At 33.1% G+C, this 25,953-nt stretch overlaps 2 protein-coding genes across 2 annotated transcripts; one reads left to right on the top strand and one right to left on the bottom strand.

Moving 5' to 3' along the window:
• Positions 1-17,233: 17,233 nt before the first annotated feature.
• Positions 17,234-17,802, bottom strand: LOC127905914 (uncharacterized). Its single transcript, XM_052456921.1, has 2 exons — positions 17,628-17,802; positions 17,234-17,536 (listed from the first exon to the last, which is right to left on the bottom strand). The coding sequence occupies exons 1-2, from the start codon at positions 17,738-17,740 to the stop codon at positions 17,293-17,295; spliced, it is 357 nt and encodes a 118-aa protein (XP_052312881.1). The 5' UTR covers positions 17,741-17,802; the 3' UTR covers positions 17,234-17,292.
• A 5,660-nt stretch (positions 17,803-23,462) lies between these two features.
• Positions 23,463-24,862, top strand: LOC7472351 (epidermis-specific secreted glycoprotein EP1). Its single transcript, XM_024580973.2, has one exon. The coding sequence runs from the start codon at positions 23,512-23,514 to the stop codon at positions 24,790-24,792; it is 1,281 nt and encodes a 426-aa protein (XP_024436741.1). The 5' UTR covers positions 23,463-23,511; the 3' UTR covers positions 24,793-24,862.
• Positions 24,863-25,953: the final 1,091 nt, after the last annotated feature.

The raw sequence follows: 25,953 nt of genomic DNA, 5'->3' as shown, positions 1-25,953 counted from the left end.
TAGAATTTTTGTAAAAATTTCTATTTAAAAGGTAAGACAATAATTTAAGATATTGAATGAGGTTTGAAAGAGGTGTAGTAGCGGTTGTTTTTTAAAGTGTTTTTTGCTTGAAAATATATTAAAATAATATTTTTTAATTTATTTTTAACATCGGCATATCAAAACAATACAAAACCATTAAAAAAAATTAATTTAAAATAAAAAATTTAATTTTTTTTTAAAAAACCAAGGTGAAAGTCAATGCAAAACAGCCCATGTTTTTTTCAAGATTTTTGATGGTTAATAACACGTGTGGCTCCAGTGAAAATGGTTTTAATATTCAGAAAGTAAGTAAGCAAAGAGATGAATATCAAAATACCTACAAGTCAAGGACTAAAATAATAATAAAATAAAGTTCACGGAAAGTGAATCAACAGTTGATACTTGATAGTACCAGAGGTTCTCGTGGGTGTACGGAATAGCTAGCTGGCAGCTGCACCAAATGCTTTCTTTTTTGTTTTCTTCTGCTCTTTTTGTTCACATATCTATCTGGGATGGCAGGATCATGCGACTGATTTGGTTCAACCGGTTTTTTTATTAAATTTTAATTTTAAATTATTTTTTTAATATTTTTAAATTGTTCTAACGAGTTACGTCACAATAAATTTTAAAAAATAAAAAAGATATTATCTTAATATATTTTTATAAAAAAAACTTTAAAAAACCTTCATAGCAAACTATTCATGTGTTCATTCATTTTGAAATAGAAAAGAAGTTGGTTAGCCTGAGATATAAATTTGTGTGTAGCTCTTCCTCTATCACGAGATTTCCCGCTACCTTTGCTTTCTCCAGCAATCATGAAAAGCATAAACCTCAAATCTCCACCATTCCTTTTCGTGAACTTCTTTTGCCCTCGAATCCTGGAAGGTCCCCCGCTCATCTTGCATTAGAAAAGAAGCTTATGGCCCAAAGCATGCCTGCTTGGGGAAGAAATTCACAGTGTCTCTAATGATACAAAACACCACTGGTTTCTCAGAGAAATCACACGCTTTTTAATAATGAGGGGTGTAACTCAACTGATCAGACCTTAAATTTGCTTCTCAGAAATCATTAATTCGAGTACCACAAACCTTAGGGCCACTGGAAGCTTACATGGTCGTTAACTTTAGGGTTTCGGGGGATTAGTCGAGGTGCGCGTAAACTGGCTCGAACACACATAATTAACAAAAATATTAAAAAAAAATCACACACTCAAATAGTAACTTTTGTAATTATATCTTAAGCCTCGGCTCAACAAAGATATCAGTTTTTCCTTGTGTGGGATTGATCTAAAAATGCATTTTCAATGGACTATAATGTAGAGATTGGCTGGCCCATTTTCAATGGGCCTTGCTAGTCCAGCTTACAAGCTATTCACGAGCCCACAGAAAGATTGGCCTTGGACTTTTGTTTTGGAAATTTGGAATTGGGTCTTCAACAAGGATAAAAATAGAAGAGGGAGATCAAATAAAAGGCACAAGAAGCCATGCGATTGCTCATTAATTTGAACCTCTGCAAGCATCTCTCTCGTTGCCCGTATTTATTAGGTAGTTATGATCTTTAGAGATGATTTTAAAAGCTAAAACATATTTAGAGGTTCAAACCGGTTTGGCTCGGTTTTTTTTCGATTTTTTCTGGTTTGGGTTTGGGTTTTTCGGTTTCAGGTTTGTAAAACTGAAACCGAACCGAACCGAACCTGTCGGTTTTTTCAAAATTCTAATCGATTTAATCGGTTTTTTTTCACCGTTCGGTTTTTTTAATTTTTTTTTTTCAGTTTAATATGTTTTTTTTTTTTGTTCATCTCTGCTACAAGCATCTCTCTCGTGGCCCGTATTTATTAGGAAGTTATGATCTTTAGAGATGATTTTAAAAGCTAAAACATATTTAAAAAATAATAAAAGGTGGTTTTCTATTTTCAATGTTTACCTTTTATGTGAAATGTTAACTAACTGTTGGTTAAAATTTCTAAAGTTTAGCGTAATATCCTATGATTTAACCTGAACATAAAATTACCATTCAATTTTTCTCAGTATAACATTGTAAGGATAAATAGCACAGCCTTAAGAACAGAGCATGCATAAAACGAAGCATGAATAATATATTTTAGAATTAAAGTGAATAAATATATTAATTAAAAAGAATGTTTAATATACTTACTTGTCCATAAACTTAGGAAGAATAAAAGAGATTTAAAGCCAGTTATTGTCAAATGATATTTCTATAACTTGCATCAAAGACAAGTTTAAGACCTGAAATCATAGTTTTTGCGAAAGTGACTTCACATGAGGTGTATTTCTCCTATAGTTTATTTTCTCAATATGATTTGAGACCTTTAGATTTAAAAGAGAAATTATAGAAAATGGAGTTGTAATCTAGGTTTTTTTTAAAAATGAAAATTTTAAACTATATACTGGTTTTGAAGATCTAAATAAAAAGATGATTATATTTAAGAAAAAATAAACATGATGCTTATCATATATTTTTTAAGAAAATATTATCTTAGCTATTTATTTTACGCGTCATTAACTGACTATTTATTTTCTAAACTTATTTATAAGTTATTTATTGTTAGTGGATATTTATTAAGTTAGCATCAGATCCTAAATTAGGAGTTTCACAACTCCAACAATCTTTTATAAAGTGAAAATAATGTCATTAATGCAAAGCTAGAAAAATCAAAATCAAAATAAAATAAAAAAAATGCATGAGTGAAAAGTTGTAAATTTTCAAAAATAGATCTCTCTCTCACACATGCATACATAAAAATGTGACAATATAATTTTACAAAATCTAGCTAACTCTGTTGCTAATCTAGTAAAAATAAAATAAAATAAAAATAAAAAAATGAGTGAAAAGTTATCGATTTTTATAAATGAACGTAAAAAAGATAAATGCACAGTTTTATGAAATGAAGATAATACTATTGCAAAGCCAATAAAAATAAAATAAACAAAAATTGAATGAATAGTAATTTTCATGCAAAAACCTAAGATAAAAATAAGAAAAGAAGGAAAGAGCTAGTGTTGGGGGTTGGTTTGGTTTTGAGTGGTGTTCTTGATTTTTTTTTTCTATTCAGAGTTTCTCCTTTTCTATCTTGTTTCTCTTCTCCTTTTCTTTTTTTCTCCTGTTCTGTTCTCTTCTTTACTACTTTGTAGTTCATACAACTCACATTCTCTCTCTCTCTGTCTCTCACCTCCATAACTTAGGAGCACTTGTTTCTTACATTCCCCTTATTCATATACAAAGATGAAGCTCCTAAAAGCTTTTTTGGTGAAATGATGGTGGCCATTAGTTCTCTTAGATCAATCTCAACTCTTTACCATGAATGTAAACTTTTTATATTCTTTGAAATAAATTTTTTAAACTTTTTGAGATGTTTTTTTTTTCACTTTTTTTTTTATTGAAATACCTTTTGTTTTGCTTTTTTTTTTTTTACTATTTGAGAGGGGTTAAAAATTGCGTCATGAAAGTTGCTATCTCTTTACAATATTTAAGGTATAATTAACAATATACAATATTTTTTCTTAGGTATTTTTAGCAAACTTGTAAAGAAAAGATAGCATATATGAATTTTTTTTGAAAAATGGTCAAATAAAAAAGTAACCAACTTAAGAAAGAAAATCTGAAAGAATTATTTGGGATTCAAATCTGGAAGAGTAAAGTCATCTAAGACTTAAAAATAAAAAAAGAATAAAAATGCAAGAGTTATTCGATACTTAAAAGTAAGAAAAAAATAACTACGAGAGCCCTCGTAGGCTTAATATTGTAGAAAGATTTGCAAGAGTTCCTCAGGGACTCAAAAGTAAAGATTTTTGGGAGAGCTCTCGTAAAATCAATATCACAAAAAGTTTTGCAAAAGATCTCTAAAACTTAAAAGTTAAAAAGAAGATTTGCAAGAGCAGACTTAAAAATAAAAAAATATTTGTGAGAGCTCTCATAGACTCAATATTGCAATAGCCATTCTAAGTTCAATTTCACAGAAAATTTTGTTAGAGTCACCTTATAGACCTTATTAAAAGAAAGAGAAGGAAACTTGATTAATGGGGTTTCCCAGTTGTCATTCTGCCCTCATGAAAGCGTCCATCGTTGCCCAATAATATACATTTGATTGTAATTTGAGCTCTATCTGGACTCTACATGTCATATTTTATACGGCACATATTCGACTTCATGCAACCTCGATCAAGATCCGTGTCTTCCCTTTTCTAAATTTGGTTATGTGCTTTGAGTTTTCCGTTTTTGATTGCATTGACAGTGAGACAGCTAATGTCATGGGTGTTTCATTTTTGCTTTCTGTTCTGTATCCTTTCCTGATGGAAGGGAAGGTTTTGATGTTCGTCGTAGGTTGTGATATTGATTTTATTTTATTTTATTTATTTATTTATTTAAGTATGGATGTCCCGGTCAGCTCACGCGTACTTTAACTAATCCTCCGAGACCCTGAAGTTAACGGCCATGTAAGTCCCCAGTGGCCCTGAGGTTTGTGAAACTTGAACCGGTGACCTTCAGGGAACAAACTCAGGACCTGACTAGTTGAGCTACACCCCTCATGGTTGTGATATTGATTTTATTAAGAATACATGTAATGGATATACGAACTTGCTCAATCATAAATGGTATGTATAGATCAACTTTGTTCGCAGTGAAGAACCAGTACACTTTGATTTTCTTTTTAAAAACCATGATCATGATTTGGTTCATTTGCTGTTCTAGCTTAAGCTTTGTTTTCGCATTTTGGTTTAGTGGTTAGTTCAATCTACTTGTGAAGAAGATTTCCAGCCAATGAAAGTGACAATTTTTATTTTTGTTCTTATGATTTCTTTGCCAAGATGTTTTAATGAGGCAAGTCTTTCTTAATTATTTCTCATTTGTCAGTTCTATCTGGGATCAGACATAGGTCATGTCTACCGTGTTTATTGTGGTAGGGATTTAATTTTTACCTGCCTGGGAAATTAACGAACGAGAGAGTTGGAAATTTGATTGACGGGGTTCCGCTTGTCTTTTTACCCTCTTGAAAGTTTCCATCGTTGCCCAATAATATGCATTTGATTGTTATTTTATGCTGCAAATTTTTTATGTCATCCTTCATGATACACAACACTGATAATCTGTATTATATTTGTTGCACGTTTGCGATCCCGACGAATATCCTGAAAGAGTAAGGAAATTTTGTTTTTATCGATAAAGAAGAAGAAGATAGAATCGTTATCTAATATTATAGTATTCAGAAACCTAATTAGTCGTAGAATATTGATACAAACACTGATTATATATATATAAAAAATATATCACTTCTAATACTTCTTATCTAAAGTAAACAATATTAGTTATTTGTTATATATAAACAAAGATATTGTTTTATTTTCTAACTCATGGCTTTAATAAACTAGTTATTAAATCTAATATGCATGCAAAATAAAAAGATTATTTTTATGATTTTTTAGCATGCTGAATTATGAAAATATAATTTATTTTTGAGAAACTTGGCCATATAAAAATTAAAATTAAAATTTTATTTTTGAAAGAAAGATTTGATAAAATTATAATTCAATATAAAACAACATCTCTAAAAAGTTTTGATAAAATTTTTGTCAGATCTGATGGTTGGATTGAAAGTTATACTTGTTAGCATAAATTAACCTGTGCATTAGAAAAAATAAACCCCAACCTCTAGTATCTTTGAATGATAAGGAAACCTTTTTAATGATGAAATCCATAAAATAAATAGAAACAAGTTATTGTCATGGAAATCCTTGCTAGAATAATCATAATTGATGTCCCATATGCTTTCCTTGTAGAGATAAAATATTTACTAAATAAGAAGTTCATAAATTATAAGGAATCAAATTGCAAAACCCATGTAATAACTTTTGGCATGATTTTAAACACGTTGTTCTATCTTTTTTAGATTAATTATTGGATCTACCATATATGGATGGAAATATTGCGATATCTAGTTTTCATCCCAACTTGAATCAAGTTAAATTCAGGCCAAGTTAAATTCAGGCTTGTAATTGAATTTGACACAACGATAAAATATATAAATATCTCATGATTATAAAAACCAAACCTCTACCTAACACCTATTAAAAAATGGAAATGATAAGTATGAAAGATGCCACGAAACTTGGTTAATTATTTGATAAGTCGGAGTAGTTCTATGAGGAACCACTAATAAGAGTATACTCCCACACACAAGTTTTATTTTTGAATATTTAATTCATATCTGTAAATTTTTAAAACCTCAATATAAGTTAAATAATATTTTTTTAAAATAGGTAAGAACATGTTAAACAATGCTGAAAAATAATAATAAAAGAGTTCTAAATAAAATAAAAAAAAGAATCATAAATAATTTAGGAAACTAATACAATTATCGTATAATAGCTTCTAGATCTTATTGCAAGGCCTTATAAATGTTTAATTAACTTGAAATTCTAATTTAATATAAAACAAGACCTCTGGAAACCTCTAGTAAAATTTCATTTCAATTCAATGATGGGATTAAAAGTTATATTTATTAGCGTCAAACTGTACATTAAAAAAATGAGTCCAAAATTGTCTATAGTGTCCCTAAATGATAAAGAAACCTTGTCAATAAAAAACTACATAAAACAATAAAAAACATAAGTTGATGACATGAAATCTTACCAAAATAATTATAATTATTGTCACATATTTTTTTTCTAAATTTTTATTTTATTTGAGATCTTATAATAGATCCAATTAATATCTAAATATGTTATGTACCTGCTCGATTCACATTACCTTAGATTAGGTACTAGCTTTCTTTGTTGTAGTTTCAACCATGACTTTTTGAAGAGTGGTCTTTCAGCACCTATCAATAATTTGTAGATTTTTATGCAAATTTCACTATTTTGGTTTTTCCATTATCTCTGTGTTTTTTTTTTTTAATGCCTTGTCTTGTTTGTTGAAAAAGCAACTAGCAAGAGATAAGATTTGTTGATTGATATTCTGGAAAGAAAAAACAAAGTCATTAATTACATTATAGTGGTGGTCCTTCCTTGCTTTGGCTGTTTACAAAGTGTTTCTTCCTCCTCTTCCATCTGCTCTCATGCATTCAAATGCTTGCATGTGGTAAATATCTTTTGAGCTGCAACGAAGAATGAGCTCGATGATTGTTCCCTTCCTGTCCGTTTCTTTTTGGTTTTGAACTTGTAGTTATGTGATACGAGCACCAAAGATTTTCATTAACAAAATATTTAAAAATCTCCTAAAAGGTGGATTTTAATATTAGATTTATTTATTAATGGGTTATTTCACTCTCATCACACGGATTATGAGTTTGACAAGTTAACCCGGTTGGCGGTTGGCTAAGGTTTTTCTATTTTTTTATTTAACTTTTTTTTTTCTCAATTTTATCCTTTAATATAGAGTTAATTGGAAATTAGATTTCATGATTTGTTTTATTTGTTTTCTATTAAGTTATTTCAGTTTCATGACCTGAAAATAGTGTTTAATAGGTTAACACGAGTTAATTCGGGTTGTTTTTATGTTTTCTTTTTTTAATTGAAATTTTTTTCTAGTTTTATCATTTAATATTAGGTCTGTTGGAAATTGAACTTCATAATCTATTTTGATTTGTTTTCTATAGGGATATCTTGATCTCATGATCAGGATGGAGAATTTGATATTTTAACCTCGATTAAATTATGTCGTTTTTTTTTTTTTTCTAAGAGGTTATCTCGGTCCAAACCCTGATTTTTGTATTTTAACCCAGGTTAAACCTGGGTTGCAGGTTTCACAAGTTAATCTAATTAGCTAATTTATTTTTTTTAATCGACTTTTTTTTCTCTTCAATTTCATCATTTAATATTGTGTTTGATTGAGAACTATATTTCATAATTTATTTTGGTTTGATTTTTATGAGGTTATCTAGATTTCATGACGTAGGAATAGTGCTTAATGGGTTAACCCATATTAACTTGACTCATTTTTTTAATTATTTTTTTTACAAATTTCATCGTTCAACATTGGGTCCGATTGGATTGATTGAGAATTGAGCTTTATAATTTATTTTGATTTGCTATTTATGAAGTTATCTCAATCTCATGACTAGAGTCATGAATTTAACAAGTTAATCTGGGTTAAATTAGGTCATTTATTTATTTATTTTTTCTATGTGATTATGACCCAGGTCATGGGTTTAACAAATTGACTTTGTCAATTTTTATGTTCTTTTTTATTTTTATTTTTTTTAGTCTTATCCTTCAAAATTGGACTAATTGGGAATTGAACTTTATAATTTGTTTCAATTTTTTTTGTGGGGTTATCTCGGTCTTATGATCTAAGTTGCGAGTTTGACAGGTTAACTCGATTCATTTTTTAGGTCATTTTTTTAATTGATTTTTTTTTAATTTAATCATTCAACATTGGATTGATTAATTAGAAATTAGGCTTTATAATTTGTTTTCTATTGGTTATCATAGTCTCATAACTCAGGTCATGGATTTGACATATTAACCCGAGTTGACCCAATCTATCCAATATGTTTTTATCTTAATATTAAAAATAGATGTCATCTTGAAAATTCTTTTGAGTCAAACTATATTTTTACGGGTTGTTCGAGTTATTTTTAGACCCGTAAAATTAATTGGATCACATCGAATCAATCCCAACATGGTTTAAAAAATCTTTTACTAAAAAAATGCTAATAATATTAAAATATTTTTTTATATTAAAAAAATTTGTATTATTTCAGGCTAATTCGTGAATAGTACTATTTCAAGCTCATCCTTGAAACTCTTACTGAATAGTACATTTCAGCTCATTCGTGAAGCTTTCCCATAAATAATACTATTTTAAGCTCTTCTTTTCTCTCTCTTTATATTTCTATTATTTCCTATATATATTCTCTTTCTTTTTTAGCTAGCACCACGTCAAACTGTACAACCTACGACCTCAACTAAAGTTATCACAGTGAAGAAAGCCATATTTCATGATAAGTTACTCTGGATGTTTTTCAAATATATTTCAATGTGACTATATATTCTCATATTTAGCAAGAGAGAAAAATATATTTTATTTTTCATATCAACAATAGAGATAGAACATATAGAGCTTCTCTACATATAACTAAACACCATTTTTCATCCTCTTAACTTTTTACATGATTGTCACTTGATCATCTAAACCTAAATACTAACTTAAACATCAGAATGTCCTTCATTCCACAAGGAACTTGTTTTTATAGGGACAACTCAGGTCCATAACTCAATTAGGAAAAGCCCATTTTTATGTGAAGTTTTTCTACCACCTTTTCATTTAAAAATGTTAATTTCATGTCTTTCTAGTCTAATGGTTCTAATTGTTTTTTTTTTTATTTTTTTTTATCAATTTTCATTGTAAGATAACACAAGTTTGTAAAACTGAGGGCAAGAAACAAATCTTATTTGAGATCTAATTTTCTTATACTGAAAAAGACACCTTTTTGAAAACAAAAATTATATTGACATATTTGGAATTTTTATTTATTTGTTAGACCATTTTCCAAGGCAATTTTAGCATTCCTAATCACCTTTTCAGTTTGAAATCTACTAGAGAATTAGAAATTCATAAAATATTTATTTTATAAAATAATTTAAAATTAAAACTCTTTTTATATTGACCAAGATAGGACCTGCTAATTACTATGAAAATCGATGATCTGATTCTTTGTCTAGTTCAACCCGCTTTTCAAAGTGATTTTTAAATCGTCTAAAAAGACATCAAATTGATGTTTTGTAGTTTTTTTTTTTTTATTTTGATATGCTGATATCAAAAATAAAAAAAATTTAAAAATATTATTTTAATGTATTTTCCATTGAAAATCACTTTTACAAAAGCATTGTGCACTACATTACCAAAAATGAGGTAAAAAGGTTAAAAAATAGCATGAATAGTAAAAACCAAAAGATGAGCTTCAACAAATAATTATTTTTTTAATGTTATGAAAAAATTTGTTTAGTTTATATTAAAATGTTTGTATATAAAGATACTAAATTTGCAAAACACAATTCTAAAAAATAAGATCAAATTAAAGCCTTAAAACTCAACAAACATGCTAGAATAGAATTAGCATAAATAATAAAGATTGTTTAGTAATATTTACTTGTTGAAAAACTTGTAATATGATTCATATGAAAATTTGTTGTTGACAAAGATTTATTATTTATTTTTAAAGCTTTATCATTGATTTTTTGGTGGAAACTAAATGATTTTAATAAGACTTTCAAAATTTTCATAACACCACCTTGTTTAATTGTACTCTTTAACAAGGTATACAAACCTAAAGGAATAAAACTCAAAATGTTTCTACAAATAAGAAGAAACTAATCTCTAGAATATAGAGTAAAACAAGACAAAAACTAAGAAAAAAACTTGGGGGCAAAAAAGGCTAAGAAAATAGTAGAGAATAAGGCAAATAAGTTGTTGCTCGGTATGTAGAACATCTATCTCTCAACTTTTTTATACTAATTTTTGGGACCAAAACTAATGCAAAATTAATTCAGCAAATAATATGATATTTCTAAATTTTTCACAATTTTTGGAAAGTGTTTTTCGCCCAAAATAAAAGGAAAACACTTTCTTGAAAACCAAGCCAAATTTTTCTTTGATTGGAAAGTGTTTTCCATTGACCAACTTTCATAATGACAAACAAACACAGGAAAATTTAGAAAGTGGTTTCCAGAAATCACTTTCCGTCAAACAAACGCCCCCTTAGTTAATTAATGAATAAAGAAACCAATTAATTTGGTAATGAAATAAATGCCTAAGTTTAGGCTAGAGGGGACATTGGTATGGTCTTAAATTGTGGTGATTGCATTGATTCTCATGGTTAAAAAATGTTGAATTATTTATAGAATTATCATTATATTCTATTTAATGATTAAAAAACTCTTATAATATTAATATTATAACTTTACTATCAAACTAATAATTAATGCTTTGTTATCAAACTAATATTACAATTTTATAAAAAATTAGAAAAGAGATAAAAATTTGTAGTGGTATTTCACCGAATAATTTCTCTGCAATGCAAAATTAACTCCAATTTCATTAAAGAGTCGATACAAAACACCAAGTTCCATTTAAAGCAGCAAATTCCCTAAGTTGCTAGCTTTTATATTTTAAATTAATATTATTTTAGTATTCTTAAATCATTTTAATATACTAAATGTTAAAAATAATTTCTCTAATAAAAAAATAAATCTTGTGATATACAACCTATTACTAGCTATTTAATTTTCTTGTCACCTTTTATAACTAAAAAAATCAGGGTCTAAGTTTTTGTTCAATTACATATTTTTTTAACTTGTTTTCACTTGAAAATAGTTCAACAACACTCTATCAATCTCAATAAACTCATTTCAATATTAAAACACTCTCTAATCACTCTAAAAAAAATTAAATTAATAAGAAAACAATTTTGGACCATAATCTACCTTTACTGGCATGTTTATAGGAAAATCATCTATATTTAACTCTCTTTATAAAGATGAACCCATGAACAAGGTGATGGGTTTTTTTATAACTAAAATTGTGGTTCCCTAAACACTTTCTCTTTCCATATCATTTTTTATAACTTTCTCTCTCTTCTCTTAATATTTTAGGATTAAATTGTTAAAAAAACTTTTGTACATATATTGCTAACGCTATAAGAACAAAAAAATAATACATAATTTGAAACTTCAAAAAGAAAATTGAAGTTTTCCTTACCAAAATTTAAATTGTGTCTATTTCATTTTTTTGGTTAAATTTAGTTCTTTTTTTTTTTTTTTTTAATCTTTAAGCTAAAGTCACATATCGTAAAATCTATCTTTAAGCTAAAGTCACATATCGTAAAATCAATCTTGAGTTCATCATCAAAATATTCCTTGATATTTTCTATATGTGAGTTCATGTAAATTTAAAGAAATGTAAACATATAAAATCATCCTAATGTAATTGGGAGAAAAAGAGCTGCTTATGAAAAAAGAGACAAGAGCTCCTTTCCTTCTCCCCCGAGGATATTTCTTTGATCGATCAACAGGCAGGGGGTAGGGAGGGGACCTGAAGTCGGGTAAACCAGAAATGAATTAACAAAAATGAAGCAAGACCTACTCCCTCCCATCCCAGGAAGTATTGACCAACTCCGTAACACGTTTGTGGCAGTTCTAAAGCTTTATTTGATTGCCCTTGGTGAAACACCGCCAAGCCAAAGTGGCACACTTGGGAAGAGCTTGCTTTCCCAAAGACCAATACACAAGCGATTCGCCATAGTCTAATCGATCACGAAGGACAGACTCACTACAAGATTTCATAGTTTTACCAACGGAAAAATTCCGTCGGTGTATGATTAGAAGTTCGTCGGTGATTTTTTTACCGACGTCATCACCGACGGAATACGTCCGTCGGCTTTACCTTCGTCGGTGATTCCCCATTCCGTCGGTATATCAGTCGGAAAAACAAAAAAACCATTTACCGACGGTTTTACAGACGGAACGTGCGCGCCAAAAAAAAAGATTCCCGCTTGAAATATACCGACGGATTTTCATTCCGTCGGTGACATTGTAATTACCGACGGACAATATCCGTCGGTACATCGGTCGGTGAATGTATGAAATACCGACCGAATATGTCCGTCTGTAAATTCGTCGGTACTGGTGGAAGCTACTGTCAAATGCCGACGGATTAATTCCGTCGGTAAGTCTGTCGGTGAACGTTTAAAATACCGACCGAATTAATCCGTCGGTAAAATCATTGGTAATAGTTTTTTTCTTAATTTGTTTTTAAAAAATTATTTAGGATATATAATATAAAACTATATAAATTAATTGTTATACAAACCAATTATGCAAATAAATTTTTTATTAAACATAAAAAAAAAACAAAGTTAAATAATATTCATTACAAACTAAATATGTTTCAAGAAAAATATTAAATGAAGTTTTAAAGGTAAATAATGTTGATTACAAATTAATATAAAGGTGGAGCTGAAGGAGGAGGAGGAGATCCTGGAGGAGGCTGGTGGTTATACGGCCAAAAAATATTAGGCGCACATGTTCCACTATTTGACATGTTCATGATTATTTCGCGAAGTTGTTCATAAGCCGCTTTTTGTTGTTCATGAGCCGCTTCATACTCCGCTTTTTGTTGTGCTTGAGGCGCTTTGAGTTGCTCAGACTTCGCTCTTTGTTCCGCTCTGAATTGTGCGTACTCCGCTTTTAGGTTATCGTATTTCTCGGTGAGCTGAGCAGTGTGTTGCTGCAAGGCCACGAACTCCTTAGATTGGGAGCTCGATATTGATTGGGAGCTCCCAACGGTTGAAACACTACGGGTCGACCGCAAGTTGTCGGCCGTAGTGTTGGAGAGCCCGTAAACCCGATTTTTATCGGGTCCACTTGACGAGCCAACCTCCATCCACAAATCCGGATCGAATTCCGGATGGGTCAAAGTATCGTCCCCGTATCTCTCCCTCAACCGATTATTATACGTCTCCTGAAAATAAAAAAAAAGTAATCATCATATTCAATACAATAAACATAATAACTTACATAATAACTTACAAAATAAAATGGTTGAACAAACATACCACGAAATGCTGAGCACGGTTATCAACGAACTGTTGCGCCCCCTTCTGGCGGTCTTGACTCCGCACATGCGTCTCCACAAACAGCTCCATCGGGCTCAGCTCACGTCCAAGAGACGCAGCCTATAATGAAAAAAGATATATTAATAACAACTGAATTTAACGATATATTTCATTTAAATTAATCTTACCATCCGTTTCGCATGTGCAGCAAACAGAACAGAGCCGCCAGTGTGCGTTGTCACCCCACCATGAATTGGCCGATTCCGGTTGCCAGCACCGGACTGTGAGCGTCGTGTGAACCGCTCAGACGTCACGTGTTCAAGATAGTGCGGCCATATATCTTCCGGGATGTATATCGGTTTGAAATCCCTCCAAACCGCAACATCGTTCTAGCCTTCGAAACCCCTATCCCTCGCGGTTTTGTTTGCCTTTTTTTGTGCTTCATACAAAAAATCACGCAACCTACTTCACGCAACCAAAAATTACATTTCGAAACATAAATTTTTGTCTAAAAAAATCCTGTATTGTTTTCGATCTTACCTAGTTGCCGCGTGATTTTTCCACACCCTCCTCACAACAGTGTTATGCTCACTGTCCCAGCAGAATTTGTGCTGTGTATAAATAAACAAGTTTAAATAAAAACAATAATTTATTTACAATTATATTAATAATTTATTAGAAATAAGCTGAAAATTATAAATTAACACCAACCTGAAATCTGCCAAACCATGCATTGATTTGAGGCATCCATTCAGGATGCTTTGATATCTGACTCCATTAAAACAATGGAATCTCCATCGACGATTTAAACGCCGATGATATTACTCGGGCGGCTTCAATGTTTGTGAACCTGAAAATAAATGAAATAAATTCAATAGTGATTACTTCATAAATTATGTTGTAATTTTTTTTTAAAAAAACTAAAACCTTAACAAACTTACATTGAAAGGTCGTCCTTCCAATGTGCCTCGTACTTGCGGGTAAATTGATTCCGCTGCGAAGGCACGCCGCCTTTGCGCTGTGAAGTACCGCTGGAAGAGGCAGCATCGGTTGACGACGCAGGTGATGTAGGTGCCTCTTCTTGAGAGGCACCTAAGGAAATATCATCCTCGCTGCTAGACGAACTAGCTGCGACCCTACTTAAGCGAACAGCTCTGGTTTTTGTTCTACGCATCTACACAATTTTATACAAATACTTATATAATTAAATTCAAATGTAAAAAAAAAATTCGACAGCACCTCCCCTATACCGGATACTACTCAAATTCACAAACCTGCACATATTAACAATAGCCACAACCAATTTACCCAATCTATACTACTTATTCCAACATATTCAATTACTAATCCTAAGGTAAATTCAACATTAAGAATTACAATTCAAGTAATTATTTAATAATTATGCCAATACAACAAAACAATAAATTAAAAAAAAAACTCTAGAATAACAGTCAAAATAAATGGAAAAAATTAAACACAAATCATGCAATAATAGAGTAAAACTAATAATCATTCCAACATATTCAATTACTAATTCTATGGTAAATTCAACATTAACAATAAATATTCAACAAATTAACTACTAATAATTATGCCAATACAACAATAAAAATTATTCAATAAATTCAAAAAAAAAAACTATAGACATTAGCAATGAATTATGCAAAAACAACTATAGACTTTATCTACATTACAAAAAATACACCAAAACAAAAAAAATAACAAAAAAAAAAAGCAAAAAAATACCATTAAAGTAAAATAAAATAGAGGAAACACTAACCTTTTAAACTGATGAAGATGATGAAGAAAACTTGCTAGAGATTAGAGGTGAAAGCTTTGAAGAATTGAGAGGAAAAAAATCGAAATCTTAAGGTGAGAAACGAAGGAGAAGAAAAAATGAACTGAACGGGCGGTCAGTTGAACTTATATGGCAGTTTTACCGACGGATTCACCGACGGATATAAAATTAATTATTATTTTAATTTATTCCATCGGTGATGTGTCATAAATCCGTCGGTAAATTTTGAATTTCGAACCAATTGTTTCAATGACCCTCCATATTTTTCGTGGTCCGTCGGTAAATGCGTCGGCAATATGACGCGGTCAGAGATGCATTTAATGCGCAACCCTTTGAAATTCGCGCAGTCTGTCGGTAAGTTTGTAGGTAAAATTGACCCGCCGACAACATACCGACGGATATAATGTCGTCGGTGTGTCCGTCGGTGATATGGTGGCATTTCAAGTAATTATTTGCGAACTCTCTGTGAAATGCCAACGGACTTAAGACCGTCGGTGATATGGTGGCATTTCAAGTAATTATTTGCGAACTCTCTGTGAAATGCCGACGGACTTAAGTCTGTCGGTGATATGGTGGCATTTCAAGTAATTATTTCATTTTACAAAATATATCATCCATGATCAATAATTATTTCAAGTAATTATTTAGTAATTGTGGCATTTCAACTAATTATTTCAAGTAATAAATATTTTGTGTTTCAAAATATATCATCCATAATCTAAATTACATGAAAAAAAGGGTTTTACATAGGGCTTCATTTTGGTAGTTAGTCAGAATTTTCTTCTTCTTCGTCATCAATTGAATTGTCATCACCTTCATCGCAATCTTCAATATGAATATCATCTTCTTCATCGATATTTGCTTGTCCGCTAGAGCTCAAAACAAAATTCAACTCCTCTGCGTCAACATCAACAAGACTATCATCGAAAACACGAAAATTTGAATTTTCTTCCAATTCAATCGAAGGAGCAACTCGATATGGTTCAACCACCTCACTAACTTGAAAGACTTCATCTCGCACACTTGTGTCTTCGTTCTCATCCTGAACAACCTCGACACGACCCCGGGGTTTCGTTTTTAAAACGGACAACCAATCCACTCTTGATCGATCCTTTCTAAATGAAGGGGTGTATGTGTAATAAACTTGTTGACATTGCTTTGCGAAAACAAAGACATCGTTTATGTTGTGGAGTCTAGCTTTTGAGTTGATTTCGACCAGACCATATTGTGGATCAACTCTGATTCCTCTGTCAGTCGTGTTATACCAATAGCATTTGAATAAAAACACTATATTCTGCTCGGTATGATATTGTAGTTCGACGACCTCTTCTAATCTACCATAGTAGTCAACTTCTAACTCACTACTAGTGGATCCCTTAACACAAACACCGCTGTTGTATGTCTTTCTTCCTTGCCCGTATTCTTTAGTATGGAAAACATATCCATTGACAAAATACCCGTTGTAGCACTTACATTTTCTTTCAGGCCCCAGGCTTAGTGAAGACAATGACTTAGGCGCACTCCTTCCCATTTGATAAACCTTGTATGTAATGTACATCAATAAACAGTAAATGAACGAGAATCTCGTAATGACATGCATACGTACAGTAATTTTGCAAGTTAGAATGAGTTTGTGATAGTGCTTACATGTGTTCTGAACCACGTGGCAAACTGCTCATCTTGTAATTGAAAGATCTGGGATTCGGTCAGCTGTGAGTTATTGGAGAGCAAATATTGTCGATGTTGCCTGCAAGTGATAATGATTGTATGATATTACAATATATAATTAACAGTATATTACTAACAAAGTCTAATTAGTATAAACTTACTGAATAAAAGGTCTCAGCTCATCACAGTTAAATAGAACATAGTTGTGTGCTTGTTTGAACTCTATTTCCGACAATTATCTTCCTCTTACGGCATTTTTAGGTGTGGGTCGTCCAGTATTGGAGAATATTGACAAGTTCCCACTGGAAGGCACTTCACCGCCATCATCATGCCGTGGAACGCGATTGATTCTCATTCTCAGATGAGGTTCGAAATAGTACGAGATAAATGTTGAGATCTCCTCAACAATATAGGCCTCACATATCGAAGCCTCAACATGCGCCTTGTTCTTAACCTTTTTCTTGAGATTAAACAAGTACCTGCATTGAAAAATTAATCAAGTATTTTCAATTAAGAAAAACATATAAAATACTTTTATATGTGAATTACATTGCAACTGTAATATCTAACCGTTCGAATGGGTACATCCATCTATATTGGACCGGTCCTCCAGCTTTTGCCTCGAACGGTAGATGTATAGGGAGATGCTCCATTGAGTCAAAAAATGATGGAGGGAATATCATCTCAAGTTTGCATAGTGTCTCGACGATATTCGTTTGAAGCCTCTCAATGTGATCAACATTCAACTTGCTGGAGTATATATCTCTGAAGAAATGACTGATCTCCGTGAGTGCATCCCATATTCCCTTTGACAACAAATCACGAAAAGCTAATGGGATGAGTGTTTGCATAAACACGTGGCAGTCATGACTCTTCATTCCATATAATCTGCAGTCCTCTATATTAACCAGCCTTGATATGTTCGATGCATGTCCATCCGGAAAACGCAGACTCTTAAGCCATTTGTAGACTAGCAGTTGTGTGTTTTTCTCTAACACGAAGCTTGCTCTTGGTTTTGCGACCCGTGACTCATCATAAACCAACTCCATATTTTTACGGTTACATTATAAAGCTATATCCAATCTAGCCTTGATGTTGTCCTTTGTCTTCCCCTTCACATCCATGACGGTGTTGAAAATATTCTCAAACATGTTCTTTTCGATGTGCATGACGTCAAGGTTATGGCGGAGCAGATTGGTCTTCCAATAAGGAAGCTCAAAAAAGATACTTCGCTTTACCTAATTATGGGTCAAACCAAAACCAAGAAACTTTTGCTTACCTGATTGAAGGCCAAACACAATGTCACCGTACTCTGAGACAACATCATGCAATTCTTCACCAGAAAGACGCGGGGATGCAACATCTTTTTCAACTCTGCCAACAAAGAAATCTTTTCTGTTCTTTCTGTACCTGTGATGAAGTGACAAGAAGCGACGGTGACAATCAAAAAAAGAAGCTTTACCTCCATTTGCTAGCGTGAATGCCTTGTTGTTTTCCATGCAGTATGGACATGCGAGTTTCCCATGCGTGCTCCAACCAGAAAGCATTCCATAAGTTGAAAAATCATTGATAGTCCACATCAATGCCGCCCTCATAAGGAAATTTTGTTTCCTCGATATATCATAAGTCAGAGCTCCGGAGGACCACAACTGCGCCAACTCATCAATCAACGGTCGAAGACAAACATCTATATTCCGCCCCGGGCTTCTTGGACCGGGTATGACAGTAGATAAAAACATGAATTCCGGCCTCATACACATTCCCGGTGGCAAGTTATAAACTGTGAGTATGCCCGGCCAACAAGAATAAGGAGCAGCAAATGACCCAAATGGGTTGAATCCGTCTGTACACAACCCAAGACACACATTCCTTGATTCAGCTGAAAAGTGAGAATGAACACTGTTAAAGCGTTTCCACGCTTCGCCGTTAGAAGGATGAACCATCACTCCATCAACCGCATGGTGTGCTTGGTGCCATGTCATGTGCTCAACAGTCCTTGGTGACATGAATAACCTCTGCAGTCTAGGTGTGATCGGGAAGTATCTAAGTTTTTTATATGCCACTAGAGTCTTTCCCCTGTTAGTTCTAGGTTTGTAACGGGAATGCCCGCATGTCATGCACTCGGTCATCTCAGCATTTTCAAGGTAGTATAACATGCAGAAGTTAGGGCACATGTCAATTTTTTGGTATCCTAAACCGAGGGGTTTCATCATGGACTTCGCAGCATAGAAGTTCTCTTTCAGCCTGTTCCCTTCAGGTAAAATGCTTCTTGCCCATTCAATAATCTTGTCATACCCGGCCTCATTCAACCCGTGATCTGACTTGATGGTGAACACCTGTGCTACGGCCGATAATTTACTGTGGTTCGTGCAGCCATCCCATAATGGTTCGTCAGAATCTTTCAACAAATCAAAAAACCTAGCTGCATCTGCATTAGGTTCTTCTTCTACGATTGGACATTGACTGCCATTACCTTGATTCATTCTCATTGCATCCATAACCATATTTCTGTAAGGATTAGTGTTGTCATTTGCCGCTTCATGCACGTCGTTGCTAGCACTAGAAGTAGACCCAACCACCGTTTCTTCCATTCTCCTCTCACTCTCGCTAACAAATACTTCTCCATGTGCATACCAACACTGGTAATTCTCCATAAACCCTTTGTGTAGAAGATGCATCATTACAACATCTTGATGCATATACTTTTTATTTTCACACTTCCTGCATGGACACCTAATACCGCCTCCAGTAAAATTTCTAGGAATAGATGTTGGGAAATTAATAAAACCCTGAACCTCGTTACAATAATCCATCCTCCGCAATCCTTGGGGTGAATCTCGAAACATCCATGAATGATCATCCATGATTTATATCGAACCTCTATAAAATTATGATGACATAATGTATTAATTAACTAAGTTAGGTAAATAAACTTGCAAAAATATTACTTTACCTCGAGATTATCCAACAAACCAATCACAACTTCTCATAAATATTAAATATTCATTATCATTTATCAACGTCCATACAAATTAAAATATATAAATTTACAGAATTACCACTCCGCAATACCATTGACAAAACTTTAAACGGACCCATTAAGTAAGCTATTAATTATTTCAAAACAGCATATGTACTTCGGTAGTTCCATAAAGTTTTAACAGTTTACAAACAAATACAATCTTAAAAAATCTAAAACAAACCATAACAGGTATAGAATTATACATTCATATACTACAAGTTTGTTTGAGAAATAACAATAAAACATGTACATTTGCTAACAAAATACATATACTAAAAAACGATAAAATTGACATTTAATTAAATATTAAAATTTTAAAAGAAAGAATTACTTATAAAAATTGATAAAATCCTTCGGTAAATCAGAACACGGATGCTGTGACCATAAAACTTCAAGAAATATAACTTGTTGTGCTGATATGAGGAAGACTTTTTTTTGGGGGGGAGGGGGGGCTGGTTGTTTGCAGATGGGGAGAGTTGGGATTAGGAAGAAGAAAGAGAAATAGGGGAGGAGAGGGTCGGCAGAGCTAACATATATTAACTTTTACCGACGGATTCACCGACGGATATTCCGTCGGTGAATCAGTCGGTGATCACGTCTGTGATTCTGACGGAAACATAGACACGTCACCGTAGGGATCTGCCATTTCAAATCCCTCGGTGAGTCCGTCGGTAATGTAAACGGCGCACCGGTCACGTCACTGTACGGGCTGTCGTTTTTGAATCCGTCGGTGATGTCGTTGGAAAAAAATGACCTGCCAAAACCTCCACGTCAGCGACCTGCCTTTTTTTAATTCGGAAACTTTTCCGTCCGTAATTCAGTCGGTAACTACCGACGGAATAGTTCCGTCGGTAGTTACCAACGGAAATACGGACGGAAAAGTTTCCGTCGGTAGTTACCGACTGAATTACGAACGGAAAAGTTTCCGTCAGTAATTCCGACCTCAAATTACCAACCGAAATATTCCGTCGGTAAATCCGTTGGTATTTAGCGAATTTCTGGTAGTGACTGATCGAGCTAGTAATGTGCAAGTTGGGCATGATTAACATCTATGCTCCAACGGTAGTGTTTAGTAGCGGGAATACTTTCTTAAAAGGATTTGTCTCTGTATGACCGGTGTCTGACCAGGAAAACATTTCAGTTAGAGAAATGCCTTCGCGAGCTATAGCAGCGTAAAGAGGAGGAATGAGGAGGATGGATCCTTTCCGGGCGATATTCCCCCTTTTCTTTATAGCAAGGGGCAAGAAGCCTTTCTTAGTCGTACTAAGGAAAGCTCCAACCCAACTAGAACCTCTAGAGAGTGGGAATCCCAGATACCTGTCATAAGCTTCCACTCCTGCCCTTGCACTGGTAGCATCGCGAAGGAGAACCAACATCGTATACGCTAAAGACAACGGTTGACATAGAATAATCCACCTTGTGATCGGCTCACTTCACTCTTTTTCGAGTTGGATAAGACTAAGGCTGACGGGGAGGGGGATAACGAGAGCATCTAGCCTTTAGCATTCGATTTGGATGTGAAACCGTCACCTTCTTGATGAGTTACCCTTTCTTCGTGACTCAAGTGACTACGGTACTCCGCATCAATGTGATGAGAAAGCAGAAGGGAAGGTCGTCGTTGTCATAGGAGGCTCAGATAGAAAAACTGCAAATTAAATATACATAAAAAAATATTGTTCATATGAACTGTGTTGTCCAAATAAGAACACAAGATAAATTCATTACACATGCATCAACATGACCTTAGAAAATTCACATTTTCAAATATCAAATAAACACCAACAAATTTTTTAAATTTTTTTTAACAATGTTGTCACCATAAGTGACTCCCTTTTTTAAAAGTGATTGACTAAATGACTAGAAAAGTAACAAGAAAGGGTATTGTCGGGTGTGTCCTTGAAACCACATGACTAAATTCATAAAAGGATGAAAGAAAATTTTTTAATTTTTTTTTTAAAGAAAAGATATCTTGAAAATATTTTAAAAAAACTATGGTACATTATTATTCAAAATCAATCAAACAAAATTTTGTCCATAATAAGGTTCTCGGTGGAGTCATCATTGTATCATAGTATATTGAGGCAAACTACATGTAAAAGGATAAAAATAGAAAAAGAAGGCGTCACATAGTTTTATAGTAATTGAGAACTCTAACTGGTCCTTAGAGGTTATAGATAAATGTTTGGTTATATAATGGGAAAGATAGTCATTATTATATATATTTTATCTAAGATATGTTGTATTATTGTTTATTTTTAAAAATAAATGTGCCTTGTATACTTATATGCCAAGAGTTTGCCTAAACTGAAATATGTGTGCTTTTTATTACTAATAAATGCTATAATTACCTAAGACAATGATTTAGGATGTAGGTCTAATGACAAGACTCAATAATCACTTTTAAAATCGATAGGACGGTGAACAAATGATAAGTATAAACCTATTAAAAGTTATATTCATTTTATTTTAATTTTTTACTATGTCGAAAATTCCATCAATAATTACTGTCAAAATATAATTTGTTGTTATTTTTGTCAGAAACTGTCAATGAAAACTCTTCGTCGCAATTTTCATTGAAAATTAGCGATGAAATATTTTTCGTCGGTATTTTTGTTATTATTTTCTGATAGTGTTCTATCTCTTTTATTCTTGTTGAAGATCATATTTTTTTTAATAACGTAAGTGTACGCGCAGCGTAACTCGACTAATTTAATAAAATTTTAATTAAAAAGTATTTTTTTTTGAAAAATATTGCACGTTACCAAATACAGATACACACTATTCCTTGATTTCTTGGTCGTGAATGGCCAAACAACTTGATCAAAGACGCAGACTCTTTTCTTGTTTTGTTTTATTTTTTTTATTCCTTTACATGCGCTGGAATCCAAGATATTTTGAAGGGGAGAACTGTTTAAAAGCGTCAATATGGACCAAAAGTTAGCTGTCACTTTGACCAAATTCAATTTGAATCCATCCTTGAGATTAATGTTTCGGATCTCTTCCAGCTTGCAAGCAATCTGTCATGAGAGAGACATCTCACATCTTCTCTATTATTTTCTTTGAACAGCCGAATTTCCATTAGAAGGCGATCAACCATAGGCACAAAGCCTCAACCTCTCATAAACCGTTTTTTTTTTTTTTTTCCTGTTTAGAAAAAGCGATTTTAACCGAAAACTTATCGGGGAAATTTGGCTAAGCTAATCTAAAATACAAAGACATAAATTGTCTGTTGAATTTATATAATTTACTTTTGGAAAGAGAGGTAATAAGTATCTCTGTCGAGCTAAAATTAGCTCCTTGTGACAGAGATATACTTATTACCTCTCTTTCCAAAAGTAGCTAATGCTATCCTTATCTGCTTATAAAAGGGACCCTTCTGCCCTGATAAATACCCACGCTATCTACAGCTACCCAGCAAGCCGAAATTTAAGTATGTCAAAATTGTTTTCTCTGTGTCTGCTCCTATCAATATTCTTCATTGCCCACTCTACTGTTCCTCCTTCTTCAACATTTAAGTTCGTCAATGAAGGAGAGTTTGGGCCATACATTTCGGAGTATGTTCCAGATTATCGTCCACTGCCCATAGGCACTTCCCCATTCCAGCTTATGTTTTATAACACCACCCCTAATGCATACACTCTAGCTCTACGTATGGGTACTAGGAGGTCAGAATCATTAACGCGCTGGGTTTGGGAAGCCAACCGAGGCAACCCAGTTCGCGAAAATGCCACTCTTACCTTTGGAAAGGATGGAAACCTTGTCTTAGCCGATGCTGATGGCAGGGTTGCTTGGCAAACCAACACTGCCAATAAAGGTGTTGCTGGGTTCGAAGTGCTACCCAATGGTAACATGGTGCTTCATGATTCTAAGGGTAACTTTATCTGGCAAAGCTTTGACTCTCCTACTGATACTCTCTTGGTGGGACAATCTCTTCGGGTTGGAGGTGCGACTAGACTTGTGAGTCGGGCCTCACAGAAGGAGAACTCTGATGGCGCCTATAGCCTGGTCATGGAATCCAAAAGATTGGTTATGTACTATAAGAGTCCGAATTCTCCTAAACAATATTTCTATTACACGTTCAATACACTCCAAGATCGTCTACAAAATGTGACTCTAAATTGTAACCCAGATAGTTATGACAATTCGGCCAGTGAGGTGACTTTGGATTTATCTTCTGGGGGTTGGAGCGTTCACGCCAGACCTAAATTCAATGCTACGCTGTCATTTCTTAGAATTGGGATAGATGGGAACCTTAGGATCTACTCTTACAACAATAAGGTGGACTACATGGCATGGGATGTGAGCTTCAATCTCTTCTCCAGGGATGGTTTTCCAGAGAGTGAGTGCCAGTTACCAGAGAGATGTGGTAAGTTTGGGTTGTGTGAAGACAGCCAATGTGTTGCTTGCCCATCACCAAGTGGTCTTCTAGGCTGGAGCAAGAATTGCGAACCTGTAAAGCCACCCGCCTGTGGTTCTAAAGATTTTTACTACTATAAATTAGAAGGCGTTGATCATTCCATGAGCAAGTATGCAAGTGGGAGCGTAGCAGTGAAGGAGGATGACTGTGGAAAAAAATGTTCAAGTGACTGTAAGTGTATGGGTTACTTCTACAACAAGGAGACATCCAAGTGTACGATTGCTTATGATCTCCAAACCCTAACCAAGGTTTCAAATTCTACACATGTAGGTTACATAAAGGCACCAAAACGTTAAGCCTTTTTGTTGACACTTCCAAGACTTTTATGCCGTCCAGTATAATAATAAAGTGGCATTATTCCCTCTATCCAATTGAGCTCGCGTGTCTTCTTGTTCTTATAGATCATATTTTCAACATATGATCCATACAAATTCGTTAAAAAGAAAAAATAAAATAATCTTTATAAGTAATATGAAGCGATAAGGCAAACTTCAAAGAAAATTGAAATTCTGTCTAGTGTGTGTGTGTGTGTATGATCTTTTTTAAATACGAACTAATTTTTGTATTTGTTTGAAAAACATATATGAGGCATGTTTCTTTTATAATCTGATATTTCATGTTTTATAAAGGGAACTAATTAAGGAAGATCCAATGGATCCCTTATAAGCTCAATTAGAGTGAGTGGTGCATGTCTAGATGACTCGTATCATTTTCATAATTTGCAACGGACTCAAGTTTAATATTAATTATTCATCATTTTAAATTAAATTTCTATTATGATACCGATAGTTTTAGAGAACTAAGAAAATAACCATTGTTTAATTAATTCTCTAAACTGGTTTTATAGATGTCCTAATATTTTTTTAAACCCCTTTCCATCCAAGAGTTCTCAACAACATTTGAAATTTCACATGTTAGTTTTATATTTTCAGTTTTCTTAATCAAAATTTTAATTTTTTTCTAGATTTTTTTTAAATATGTTTTTTGGTTTTTTGTAGGAGCTTTCAAGTTCTTTTTCAAAAGATAAGGTTGTGACTATAAGATAAGGTTGTGACTATGTTTGGTAAGATATTTGGGTATCATGTTATCCCTAATGCTGAGATCCAAAAAGATGTGCCTCCATAGTCTATAGTGCTAGAAATCTCGAGCTAGAAAGTGTAACGTGGTGCCTCGATAGTGCATTGAGAGGGAGATTTACAATTTTTCCAAGAGTGTTGGGAAACTATTATAGGCGGGAGAGTGTTGGAATTATTAGAAAAATTGGGACTTGTCCCCTGGTAATTTGTTCTTATAAAGCTATAGCTTGGAATCACTCAATGCTTTTTTTTTAACTGAAATTCCATTTTGGATTTTTTTCCTTTTTCCTTTTCTTTTTGTTTTTTACCTAAATTAATTATTTAGCTATAACTTATTGATACTAGGCATCCATTTTTATAAGCATGTTTTGTAAGGCAGTC

The sequence above is a fragment of the Populus trichocarpa genome, chromosome 11, assembly GCF_000002775.5.
Source record: "Populus trichocarpa isolate Nisqually-1 chromosome 11, P.trichocarpa_v4.1, whole genome shotgun sequence".
Lineage (NCBI taxonomy): Eukaryota > Viridiplantae > Streptophyta > Magnoliopsida > Malpighiales > Salicaceae > Populus > Populus trichocarpa.
The sequence above is the reverse complement of the archived record's forward strand: the minus strand, read 5'-3'. Positions and strand labels throughout refer to the sequence as shown.